Source organism: Poromitra crassiceps (genome assembly GCF_964638095.1).
Source record: "Poromitra crassiceps genome assembly, chromosome: 2".
Taxonomy (NCBI): domain Eukaryota; kingdom Metazoa; phylum Chordata; class Actinopteri; order Beryciformes; family Melamphaidae; genus Poromitra; species Poromitra crassiceps.
The window spans coordinates 35,466,812-35,480,313 of NC_139624.1; the positions used below are offsets into that span (position 1 = coordinate 35,466,812).

At 46.0% G+C, this 13,502-nt stretch overlaps 1 protein-coding gene across 1 annotated transcript in view; it reads left to right on the forward strand.

Annotated features, from left to right (window-relative positions):
- Nucleotides 1–10,426, forward strand: part of lrrc17 (leucine rich repeat containing 17) — a 40,002-nt gene extending 29,576 nt beyond the window's left edge. The window contains exons 4-5 of the mRNA XM_083657029.1: nt 1,430–1,585; nt 8,539–10,426. Coding sequence (XP_083513155.1) covers nt 1,430–1,585; nt 8,539–9,038 — 656 coding nt within the window. The 3' untranslated portion in view covers nt 9,039–10,426. The remainder of the gene's footprint in view (nt 1–1,429; nt 1,586–8,538) is intronic.
- The last annotated feature ends 3,076 nt before the right edge of the window (nt 10,427–13,502 follow it).

Here is a 13,502-nt window from a genome sequence, read left to right on the forward strand (position 1 = left end):
AAAAATAAACTTTGTTGGATTATATTCCAGTCAGAATTCACAGCCTAAACATCTTTATATCAACTTCCACTCATCTGCAAACACTTTGCAAACTGCTTCCAAAACAATCGTTCCATGCATCAAGGAGACCACCTACGTTTTGAACTAAGCAAATAAAACCCATGTTATATGATCAGTGTTATTGGTGTATAGCAGATGTGGCCACCTATGGCATCTCAAGGAAAAACTACATGACTCTAAATTCTACGTTTTATATTTTTACTAGAATTTAAGTTTTGCATAGTATTTTTCAGATGGCACAAGTGTGATGATAAAATCCATGATGAAACCCATTCAAAACCCCATTTGAATCCAAAAAGCTGAATTTGTTTTAATCCATCAGGTTTTGATCGAACAGCAGCAATTCAGAGCTCCAAATGTCTGGAGTCTGACGCCATCAGAGGACACTTTCTCAAGCACTGTTCTCAATCTGGTTCCTATTCATTGTGTATGGAAAAACTCCAGAATTGTCCACTGAAGATTCAGCAGTACACTGTAGATTCAAGCCTTCCCTCTCCTGTTTCTATAGCTTTGGAACAGATGTGTGCTGACGCTGACAGATCTTGGTTTTAACTGTCCCAACATCGTCCGGATAATAGTATTTCTGAAATGTGCTTAAGCGTGAAAGTTTGACTTGAAACTCATGAGAAGCCTGATTGTTGCTGTGGGAATACATGGGAAGCACTGTTTCATACATTAGAGTCTTCAGAGAGACAGACTGCTACAGCAGGGAAAAACGTCATTGGGCCTGTGTGTGTGTGTGTGTGTGTGTGTGTGTGTGTGTGTGTGTGTGTGTGTGTGTGTGTGCGTGTGCGTGCGTGTGTGCGTGCGTGTGTGTGTGTGTGTGTGTGTGTGCGTGCGCAGACCTGAAATATTGCTACACATGCTATCACAGTTTACTCCCATCTTGATGCACACGACCCACACAACATCTTGAAAATGTATAAAGATGCAGACAACCTGCATTTCTTAAATATTCAGTCCACATTCATTTCTTTATGCATGTCGCCTCTATCTGTAAATGCTATTTGTATGCATATTCCAGATATGCATATTAGCTCAAACCTGTTACTCTGTCAACAAAAATGCTATATCTTTACTTTGTATCTTATTCTCAATATGTTTGTTATAAATGCTGTTTTATCTTCTTATCGTCCTATTCTTTGCTGCTGCGATGGCCCAATTTCCCTATGGCAAGCATTTCAAGTTTAATCTAAATCCAAATGTACTTTTTAATTGGATTTTAAACTGTTTATCTGTCCTGTCCTCTCCTCCTCGCTTCTTCTCTCTCTCTTGCCCGCTCCTTTCGGAGGAGTTGAAGTAAACTCCCACCAGCCTGTTGCTGACCTTGATGAATCCTAATATTTCTCTCTCCTTCTCTTCTCTGTAGAGCTGAAGAACATCCCGTCTGACCTGCCGCCAGACATTGTGAAGATGGATCTGTCTAGTAACAACATCAAGCAGCTCAGGCCCAAACAGTTTGTCTTCGCCAAAGACCTCAAACTGCTCAACCTCAGCAGCAACAACCTCAGCCTCATAGACACAGGTCTGTGACCCCCTAACACACACACACACAGACATCCACGCACGCACGCACGCACACACACACACACACACACACACACAGACATCCACGCACGCACGCGCACACACCAGGGGCGTATGCAGAAATTGAATTATAGGTGGGCCTGGATCAAATTGGGTGGGCCTGGATAGGAAGGGGTGCAGATGGCCGGCCGAAGGCCGGGCCCACTCGGGTGGCCAGCCGCAGGAAAATTGAAAAATTTGACGTGTTATTTTACTAAAAATAATGCATTTGACCATCATTTCAAGTAGAATGATACCACCCAAGCAAGAATATTTCAAGTGTTTCAAGTGCTTTACTGAAATATTTGGACCATATAATGATAATACAATTATCTCAACCTTAACACATTCACTGCCAGCCTTTTTTTTTTTACTGTAGGTAGCTTTTGCCAGAGGGTTTTTTTGAGGATTCTGGCTCATTTTACAAGAGCCAAGGATAATTTTCTGCTTGGAGTTTGTCAACACAAAGTTCACAAAAGTACTAATAGAATGTGTGCTTTCTCTGTCTAAAAGAGTTAGTTTGTAGAGTTAGTAGTTATGTAGATATTAGCCGTTGAGTACAGCATGGTTTCAGCGTCTGAGACAAAAAGCTGAGATAATCGCAGTTTTGTGAAATTCAATATCAAACAGTCACTTTAACCATTTATTTTTGGCATCAGTGAGACATCAGACATAAACAATATAGTTCTGAACAGTAATTTCCTCCATAGCAGCACCCGCACCCCCTCTCCTTACAACTCCTCCCTCCGTGGGCGTGTCTGGTGGATTTCAGCAGCGTTTGTCAGTCACAAGCCAGTCTCTCCTGCCTGTCTGAGCAGTGAGCAGCAGCCTCCGTCTCTGGCGGCCCCTCGTCGGCGAGCGTGGATGTGGCTTAATCCGTTCTTGGATTTTCGGTTGAGAGCTTTGAGGAAGCCTTGTGTGACTCTAGGCTTTATGCTGCGCGCTTCAAAGTGTGCTTTCCACCCAGTCCACCTTTGGAACCCCCCACCGCCGTGCGCCCGTGTGAAAGGTTTTCGCCTACAGTATGAGAATGAGGCTCGTTCGCTTCTGGGTCCTCGGTTGAGCTCAGCTGGAATGCGTGCGTTTCTGGCCAAACAACACTCAATAGTCTGAGCACCGTCGCCACTCAGTGGGTCGGCGGAATGGATTGCACACGCCCGGCGGCTCTAACAGTATAATAGAAGATGCAAAAGGGCCAGATCAACGATCCACCGTCAAAAAAAAAAAAACGATTTTTTTGACGTATCAATACGTCGCTGGCAGTCAACGGTTGGATTCTGCTTGACGTATCAATACGTCGTTGGCAATGAACGTGTTAAAAGGTTACATATAGGTGCCAAATGTTGCATACATGAATGCTTATACTTGTGTGTATACTGTTACTTTATACAGAAATTAGAACCACTGATCCATATACTGCTGTGAGTTTAAAAAATAACAACACTGAGGCTGCTTCAAGTTTGAACAAGACGCCCTCTGGTTTATTTATCCACAGAGAGAACAAAATTCCTAGATGTCATGAAGTTGTCATGCATTAGACTCTGGAGATGATGTGCCCTGCGTTTTTACAAAAGTAACAAAACCATTGGCTAGCAATGCAGCAGCAAGTTTGCCTCTAGAAAACAACCAATTAAATTTTTTTTTTTTTTTTTTTTTTTTTTTTTGGGTGGGCCAGGGCAAGAAGTGGGTGGGCCTGTGCCTACCCAGGCCCACCCGTAGATACGCCCCTGGCACACACACACACACACACACACACACACACACACACACACACACACACACACACACACACACACATACACACACACACACACACACACACACAGCGGGCTAGCTCCTAGCTCCATTTGTGAAGCCAATGCAGAAGTAACTTATGTCCTGCAGGGGGCGACTCCACTGGCTGCAAAAAGAAGTCCGGTTACATGGAAGTGAATGGTAAAATGGCCGTGCTTCTCACTTGATTATGGCGTCAGTAAACACTTTCCTAATAAGTTCAATACAGCATGATGTTCATTCTGTAAATTTCAAGTAAAATAGACAATAGATAAAGCAGGCTATGTTTTTGGGCGTGATTGACAGGTCGATTGTCCAGTAGGTACTGTAATGGCGCAGCTCGCCAATCATGGCCCAATAGCAGGCGGTGCTGCGGCTTTTCTCATATCCCAATTTATGTCACTTCTGGCTCCAAAGAGCCAAGATGGCGACGGTGAAAATGCCAACCTCAAAGCTTCAAAGCATGAGTCCAAAAACCAATGGGTGACATCATGGTAGGACGTCCTTATACAGTCTATAGCACAGCCACCTACTGCGCATGCAAACATGGCTAATACTTAGTGGCAATATTTTTCTTCCATAATAATCCTTAGTGTCACAAGATTATGCTTAGAGTCTAGCTGTTTGGCCTGTGGTATGAATGGAAGTATGTGAATCTGGAGCACCGAGAAGTAAAGGTCTTCTGATGAATGTTCCTCAAAATGCGGCTCTACTGTAGATAACCTTTGGCCATTAGAAATATTCATTAACAAACAGTGTCAAAAAGGGACATTTAATAATACTCTCAGAGGTGAAACACTCGTCCAGGCTCATTTATGAACATACATCATGTGATGGCGCAAGAATTACAGTGGAGTGAAGTGGTCATCTGGTTTGGAAATATGAAGGCACAGCGATGTCAAGGCTTCACAGAGGCATGTGCTGAACATCCCACACACTGTCTGTCCACACATTAAAACATACTCATCTCCATGACAGTGTTATCAAAACACTATGGCAGCACAATATTACCAGTATACACAAACTCACCATTGAGCCACCAGCAAGTGTATTTTCTCACATGATGACAGAAGGAAACCCGGGTCAGGCTACAGCTTCACACCAATTAACCAAACACTTCATTAAACCGCGTCTCAACCTCACTGGACTGGAGCCTTATGCCCAACTTGAACGTTCAACAGAGATGGAAAAAATATTTTTCATCATGAGTCTTGAATCATAAATCACCATTCTTTGAGCAAACAAAAAGAGGGGGAAAAAGACATACAAGTGGAGAACAGAAATTGATAGCCTATAAACCAGATGTTAATATTTCATAATAAGTAGCTATTTTTCTTCTCACATTTTTCCTGGGCTCATTAAATCTGAGCATTATTAAGTTATTGTGCTGTTAAGGCAGAGCTCTTACGGAGCATTTACTTTCCATAAAACCTGCTCTACACAGCATTTGGTGCACTCATTAGGTACACTAATTAGAGGGAACCGTCCAGCAATACTTCACATACTGTACGTACACACACTAGGGGTGTCACAATATATCGTCCCACGAAATTTCGCGATAGTAAAACGTCACGATATGTATCGTTGAGATGAAATCTCATATCGTGAATTTTTTTTTTTTTTTTTTTTTTTTTTTTTTTTTTTTTTTTTTTTTTTTTTTCAAAAATAGACAAAGAAACGTCTTTGTTTGTTGAAGTTCAATGTGTGGAAAGTAGTTCAGTTGAACAAGTCTCTGAAGAGACACATGAGAAGTTATACAGGAGAGAAACCATTCAATTGAGTTTCTGGCAAAACTGTTTACTTGACAGGAAAAACTGAAGATGCATAAAAAATAGACTAAGAAAAGTCTTGTTGTTTGAGTTTGAAGAAAAACTGAAGATGCATAATGAGAATTTATACTGCTGAGAAACCTTTTAGTTCAAAGTAAATCTAAGTGACGGTGTAACTCATTCTATTTCAAGATAAGCCTTATCTCCAATCTCATGTTTTTTCTAGTTGTTATTGTAATAACAATTTCCCACAACAGCATGTTTTGTATTTGTGCATTTCAAATAAAATACTACTTTTCCAGTCATATATTGTCATTATTCAAGTTTAAAAAAATATTGTTAAAATCGTATCGTATCGTATCGTTATCGTGAACCCAGTATCGTGATACGTATCGTATCGTGAACTGAGTGTATCGTGACACCCCTAACACACACACACACACACACACACACACACACACACACACACACACACACACACACACACACACACACACACACACACACACACACACACACACACAGTTTTCATCTCACTCTTTCTTCCCTAGTGCGCTCTCCCTCTCTTGCTCTCTCTCTGTCTCTCTCTCTCCCTCTCTACACTGTTAAAAAAGTGCTGACTCATCGTTCTCATCCCAGCCTAATGATGTGTGTGCGGGGCTGCCAGCGTGGCCGTCCCCCGGAGGGAACTCCTTATCGTTTGCTCGTTACCCTGCAACATGTGTAAACAATCTACTGTACAACTGGGCCCGGTGCGGGTGAGGCTCACAGCCTGCTGGGCCCGGTGAGGCTCGCAGCCTGCTGGGCCCGGTGAGGCTCGCAGCCTGCTGGGCCCGGTGAGGCTCGCAGCCTGCAGGGCCTCGGTGCGGTTCGCAGCCTGCTGGGCCCGGTGAGGCTCGCAGCCTGCAGGGCCTCGGTGAGGTTCGCAGCCTGCTGGGCCCAGTGAGGCTCGCAGCCTGCAGGGCCTCGGTGAGGCTCGCAGCCTGCTGGGCCCGGTGAGGCTCGCAGCCTGCAGGGCCTCGGTGCGGTTCGCAGCCTGCTGGGCCCGGTGAGGCTCTCAGCCTGCTGGGCCTCGGTGAGGCTCGCAGCCTGCTGGGCCCGGTGAGGCTCGCAGCCTGCTGAGCCCGGTGCAGTCGCAGCCTGCAGGGCCTCGGTGAGGCTCGCAGCCTGCTGGGCCCGGTGAGGCTCGCAGCCTGCTGGGCCCGGTGAGGCTCGCAGCCTGCTGGGCCCGGTGAGGCTCTCAGCCTGCTGGGCCCGGTGAGGCTCGCAGCCTGCTGGGCCTCGGTGAGGCTCGCAGCCTGCAGGGCCTCGGTGAGGCTCGCAGCCTGCTGGGCCCGGTGCGGTCGCAGCCTGCAGGGCCTCGGTGAGGCTCGCAGCCTGCTGGGCCCGGTGAGGCTCGCAGCCTGCTGGGCCCGGTGAGGCTCGCAGCCTGCTGGGCCCGGTGCGGTCGCAGCCTGCAGGGCCTCGGTGCGGTTCGCAGCCTGCTGGGGCTGGTGAGGCTCGCAGCCTCCTGGGCCCGGTGAGGCTCGCAGCCTGCTGGGCCCGGTGCGGTCGCAGCCTGCTGGACCCAGTGCGGTCGCAGCCTGCAGGGCCTCGGTGCGGTTCGCAGCCTGCTGGGGCTGGTGCGGTCGCAGCCTGCTCTGATGCTGGAGAATCAATTCAGTGTAATTGTGAAGCCTTGTGATACTGTAACCAGTCACATGTGGCTTCAATCATGGTCGCCCCTTCCAATCATGTTCACATTGGGAGTTAATGAGAAGATCTGGAGTTCTCAAGAGGTTGTTTGTTTATCCTGTGCATGTTGACGATGATTGAAGGAAAACAATTATGAATGGATAATATAGCAGACCTGGATCAATAGTAATAGATGCAGTATTTTTATCATCGTTTTGTTGGTTTTGGTCTATTTAGGTGCCAGATGGATGTGATTGGCCACACAGGATAATGCAATGAGAATCCCAAAGTTGAGACAAGCAGAGGAAAGTCTATTTAAAGGTCAATTTAGTTTGTCTGTCACTGATTATTTACTCTGCAGAAATCCTGCGTACTCTGCATCTCCTCTGCGTTACTGCTGCAAGGTTTTCCAAACAGTTCTTCTTGTGGGTGGAGCAACAACACTGCAGCAGCAGACAAACAAGCATGGCAGGCCGTCCTCACAACATTGGTCGATTTTCAAGGTGGTTAAAATGACCGATGTTTACGAATGCGACTCTTGCGGGCGTGTGAGTGTAAGTGCCAAGTTGTTTTAGTTGCAAACATAAGCAATGTTTTAACATAACCGGCGTGACGTTTTCAAATTAAACGTGTCCCACGCGAGGCATATCACTTGCACGAATCGTTTCGCTCATAAGCTATTTGTCGTTTTGAGAGCCATTGGAAATAAACATATTCTGTCCTTTTGGAGGATGTGTGGAGCACGCAACAGAGGGATCTCAGCCAGCGGTCTAGTCATACAGTACATCTGTACGGTCTGCAGTTAGGAAGGAAGGGAAGACGGAAGCGACACAGAATCCAGAACACCTGAAAATCCAATCGCACATGAGTCATTTCCGAGTGCAAGAGATGGATATGCGTGACATGAAGACTGATAAAACGCCAGTGTAGCTTGAGATATTCTCATAACAGCTGCAAACTGAACAAGGTTCCCACAGAATGTTCCCACTTCAATTCGTTTTATTGTGAAACTGTAAAAATGCCACAGAAAAAGCAGACGCCGCCGACGTGCTTGTGAAAAGGGAAACCAGCACAAGCCGACCTGGGACAGTCCGTCTCTGGAGCAGAGAGATAAGAATAACTTCCAGAGGACATAGGAGTGCCCCTTCCATTACTCCTCCCTCCAGCTCTTGTTTCCCTCTATTCATCTTTAGGGTTGGAAATGAAGGATTACATTTTTATGGGATTATGTAAAAAATAATAATAATCTGTTACAGTTATTGGAAACACACACAGGAGGTATGTCTGTTTCTCGTGTCCACTCTTCTTTTCCTTTCATGTCTCTATCTCAGCGTGTACTTTACTCCCACCGTCTCGCTCCATTTCTGTTTTCCACACACTCTCTTCCTCCTCCTCCTCCTCCTCCCTCTCTCATCTTCCTGCCCTCCTCTCTTCTGTTCTAAAGATCAAAGCTAAGCCCAAGGCTATTGGACAGCGTGAAACAGGCACCGTCCTGTCCCCTCGCTACACACACACACATACATACACACACTTACTAAACTACAGTGCGCTACACGCTAAACATGTCTGCAACCTATTAGTTATGTCAATAGCCACCTTTTTTTTTTATCTCAAGTTAGTTCCTACTGGCTATCCAGGTCAAATATGTCATATGAACTTGCAGTCACATGTTCCCTCCTCTCTCTTCCCCTCCCAGCTGCGTTCGCTGGCCTACTGTACCTGCGTGAGCTCGACCTGTCCAACAACAGCCTCCATTACTTCCAGTACCGCGTGCTGGAGGACCTCTACTTCCTGCGGAAGCTGTCGCTGGCCGACAACCCCTGGATCTGCGACTACAACATCCACTACCTGATCTATTGGCTCAAGCACCACCCGGGCGTCTACTACACCGGCCTGGTCTGCTCCGAGCCCCAGGAGTTCCGGGGCTGGCCCGTCGAGGAGTATGTCAAGACCTACAATGGGGAGTGTCCCAAGGATAAACACACGGCACAGACAGATACGGGGCAGGGGGGCACGGACAACGAGGCGGCAGGGGACCTGGCCGAGACTGTGGCCGAGCGTCTGCCCAGGACCCTGAAGGAGAAGAAGCCCAAGAGGTTTGAGATCATCAATTTGAGTTCGAGACTGGAAGGACTTCAATCCAGGCGTCACAGAAGAGGTCAAAGAATGGAGCGCTGGGGTGAAGTGGAGGTGTGAGGACGGGCCGGTGAAGAGTGGATTAACTGGTCAATTTATTCAAGGTCGACTCAGTGATTTAATGTTTTTCTTTTAAGAGGAAATGTGGCGCTTTTGCAAATTTAAAAAACATTACCAAAATCATTCACGAGTCCTGATGATTAGGAATGTTTAATCATGTTTATGGGTGTTTAAGAGGATTTTTTTTTTTTTATCCACATTCTACATCTCACTCAGGTGGATCACAGATGATTGACATCATTCAACATTGTCCTAAAGATCCCTAGCATGACTGATCCTGACTGTATCCTGGTTGTAGTGTCACATTGCCCAGTCTGTCTACCTTTACAAACAACTACATTCATTGTGGAGACGAGGAGGCTGAGCTCTTGTTCTTTATTCGCTCGGCTTCGCTATCTCCCTCGGCTTCCCTACAGTGAACTAGGTGCTCTTCTTCTGTTACAATCATTTTCATATGGATGTTTTCTTTCAAGAAAGTTGTTGTTCTTGTTTTTTTATTTTATTAATGTATGTTGTCTGCCTGTTTTCTGGAAATAAAATTGTGTATATTATGTTTTCTGAAAGTTTGTTGACGTTTTAATAATCAGGCAGACATACATACTGTACAGTAGATACACACACACACACACACACACCTACACACACACACACACACACACACACACACACACACACACACACACACACACACACACACACACACACACACACACACACACACACACACACACACACACACACACACACACACGTAACTTGTTTACACAGAGCCACCAATTAGGTACCAAACATTACATGACAGATGCATTGGGTCATGCAGTTACTCACATACGGCTGTGGACCAGCTGGCCAGCTGTGTGTGTGTGTGTGTGTGTGTATGTGGGGGGGAATCATCATGTCAGGTCCAGATGAGTGCATAGCATGGGCTCTTCTTTACTGGGGACTTAGCCTAGTAACCGATCTAAGTGGATCATTACTGGCAATCGGACCCAGAACAATTATGGGAAAATTATGAGTAAAATGACCTAATTGCAGACCATGAAATTGGTGTTGATTAGTGAATGTTGAGTGCCTTCCTGGCTGCCAGTCCCTTCACCTGACCTGTTTCATCCTGGAGCCCATATGAGAAGTTTTGTCTAGATTTTGCTCTGAACTCATTACATGAGTTGACTTTGGTTACGGTGCTGGCCAGTGGCTTTGAATGTGTTTCTGATCTATGATCATACTACTTTGGCTTTGTTGGTCTAAGGCAGTGGAACATGGAAGTACTACAGGGGGTATTTGAGAGAAAGAGGAAATTGGAAAAATGTGGCTGATGTGGCCAGGGAAAGGGAAATGTGGGGTCCCCTGCTGGAACTGCTGCCTCCACGAGCCAACCTCAGATAAGCAGTTGAAGATGGATAGATGGATGGATGGATAAAATAAATCTGCTCAGGCACTATTGTAACTCTTTCACTCCATTTCTTATTTTTTAATGTTATATTCTTCAAAAGGTGGGCTATCATTAATTCATCATGCATCATTCATAATGTTATAGTTTTCTCTTGCAGGTTTCTAGCAAAATGATGTAGTCACGTACTTGAATTCAGAAATCAGAGAAAGTGGTCTAGGGTAATCACAGTTAAGCTTTAAAGGTCCCATTCCGTGCAAAAGCTGTTTTTACTTCTAAATGCATATATGCTGTTGTCATCCCTCCCTGTATTAATGAGTGCTCAGAACCTCAGAACTGCCAGAGTTGGATTTGTCCCTATCGAGCTCTCTCCTTCAAGCCACGCCCCCTTACACTCTGTTCTCCCAGACGGTTTCGTGTTACGTCACGCGGCTCCTTAAGCATACTGCGCGCGGTCTCTCTCACACAACCTACCTGCGCCATTTTGTTCTGTTTCAGCGCGAGATTCATCATGACCTGTTGGTCTGTGCTAACCATTTTAGCCCAGAATGTTTCAACAATCTGGGGCAGTACAATCAAGGTTTAGCCACAAAATTAACACTTATAGCTGGAGCGATGCCAACTGTACGTGATCCAGCAACTGCGGAGGTGCATTCGGTAAGTCAATGGGAACTGTTAGTTCTGAATATAGTATATAAACAGTCCATTCCTGGGAAGCGACGAGATGAGGAAGTGAGAACTCCAGCAACCCCGTTCGTCAGAACGAACGGGGTTGCTATATTTTCGACAAATTAATCCAGAATCATGTTTTATGAACCAGAGACACACGTTTTTAAGAGGTTACAGCTGCACGAATTGGGGGTGCCGACAGGCCGCAGTGCCGACAGGTCGCAATGCCGATAGCCCACAAGCAGAACCAGCTGAGCGAGGCGGCGTGCAGCGTGTCGGTGGAGCTATACCTCTCCCAGCCCCCACGCCAAACTTAACCTCCCCCCATGCCTAAACCTAACCTCCCCCAGACCCTAACCCAAAACCTAACCTCTCCCAGCCCCCACGCCAAACCTAACCTCCCCCCATGCCATGCCTAAACCTAACCTCCCCCAGACCCTAACCCAAAACCTAACCTCTCCCACCCCCACGCCTAAACCTAAGGTCGGCATTGCGGGTGGTCGGCATAGCAGGTGGTCGGCATAGCGGGTGGACCCCCGAATTGGGACCTTTAACTTTATTTGACCACAATGAAAGACTGACCACCATAAACGGAATGCACAAGGTTTAGGGTATAGTGAGCATTAGTATACAGCTGTAGTCTCTCCCCAGACTCAAATATTACATTAGTCTGACACACTGAAAGTAGGCTGCAGGGTATAAGCTCTGCCATTGGCTCCAACCATTTCAGTCCTTTCCACTCACTGCATCTCCTCAGGTTGAGTGGGCGTGGATGGTTAAATTTGTTACTGATTGATGGGTTCAGGATTCTAGCGTAACCAATCACTGGTCAGGATCCTAAAACCAGTTTGGAGGGAGCAGTGTCCCAGTCCAGACCCAGAGAGATCTGCAGCATGCAACGTATCGGCGTAAGAACTCTCATGGGTCTGGCGTTGAGACTAGCATTAATATGGCCGTGGCTAACTCTAGTGGCATTCCTTCTGAGTCACCAAAAAAGAAAAAAGATACGCCACCAGCGAGCTGCAGGCACAACAACTAAAGTCCAATGTGAATGACAAGATGCAATCCAGTTTTAAAGATGTTTACTGAAGAATAAACGTTTGTAAAGTCACACGGTAGAAAAACTATGCTCTCATACTTGCAGCTCCCTCACTCCACTCCTCCCACATGGCATCAATTAAGAATTAAAGGGAGTGTCCACCAATCAATAGGTTAAATAGTTTACATGCATGCATTTTCCTTTCACATATTATAACCAAAGTCTTATAGGCTATAATTTAACTTATAATTATCAATGTGGCTCTACAATAACAGTGAAGGCTTTTCTGTCCTTACCTGGAATGAGTTCTGGCTTCTACCGGCCTCTGCGTTGAACCACAGCGTCTCTCAGTATCGAGACGCAGGCTCCTTTGCTCCCCGCCAGCTCCTCTGTGGGTCTCGGCATATCCAAGAGGTGGTTGTGTTGGGCCAATACCCCACCATGCAGAGGGGCTGTCGAAATGGTACACAGACACACAGCTACATACATAACCATCTGCTGGGTTCACTTCAATGTCAAACAGTCTTTCAGCAGAGTCCAGCATTTAATTCTGCTGACGCATGGTCAAGTTAGTCCCCCATTAAAAAACTTGCATGCACACACTGTTACTGCACAGGGCTCTGTTACTGCACAGAGCTCTGTTACTGCACAGAGCTCTGTTACTGCACAGAGCTCTGTTACTGCACAGAGCTCTGGCGCTGCTTGGCATCTCATTGTCTTGCCGCCCTCCAAAAACATCCTGGCACTCCCGCTTAAAGGGGAAATGATGTCAGACTCGCTCGGTAAGGGCCACCCTCTAGCCGGGTCAGCCAATGACAACAGCCTAAACCCTGGACACACACGGAAATGGTGGCTATGATTGACAGTTAAACTAACCATGACTGCTAATGAGTGACGTCTGAGGTATCCTATGACAGTCTCCACCGTAACATAGGCCTTTGAGCTATTTTGGGCCCTATTCTAAAATATGATGAACCAGCTAGGGCAGGGGTTCCCAACCCTTTTCATCTTGGGACCCAAAAGATACATTTTGTGTCTCCCTGGGACCAAAACTCACACAAGAAAAACATACGGTAATGAGTTGCCATGACGACCAGTTGGCGCCCCACCCCTCATGGGTCCGCGACCCAAATCGGGTCCCGACCCATAGTTTGGGAAACACTGAGCTAGGGTAATTATTAATAAATGCTTCACTCACATATTAATGACTAATTAATATCATGCTGTGAGTGAAGCAGTTATCAGTTTTGCTACAAGAAGTCTGATTTATTTTGTACATAATCTCACACATCTGAAAACTTTTAAAACAGTTTTACAGGCATTCATTTAGTTTGACAGTTATTAGTTGATTTGAGTTAACTCAAAT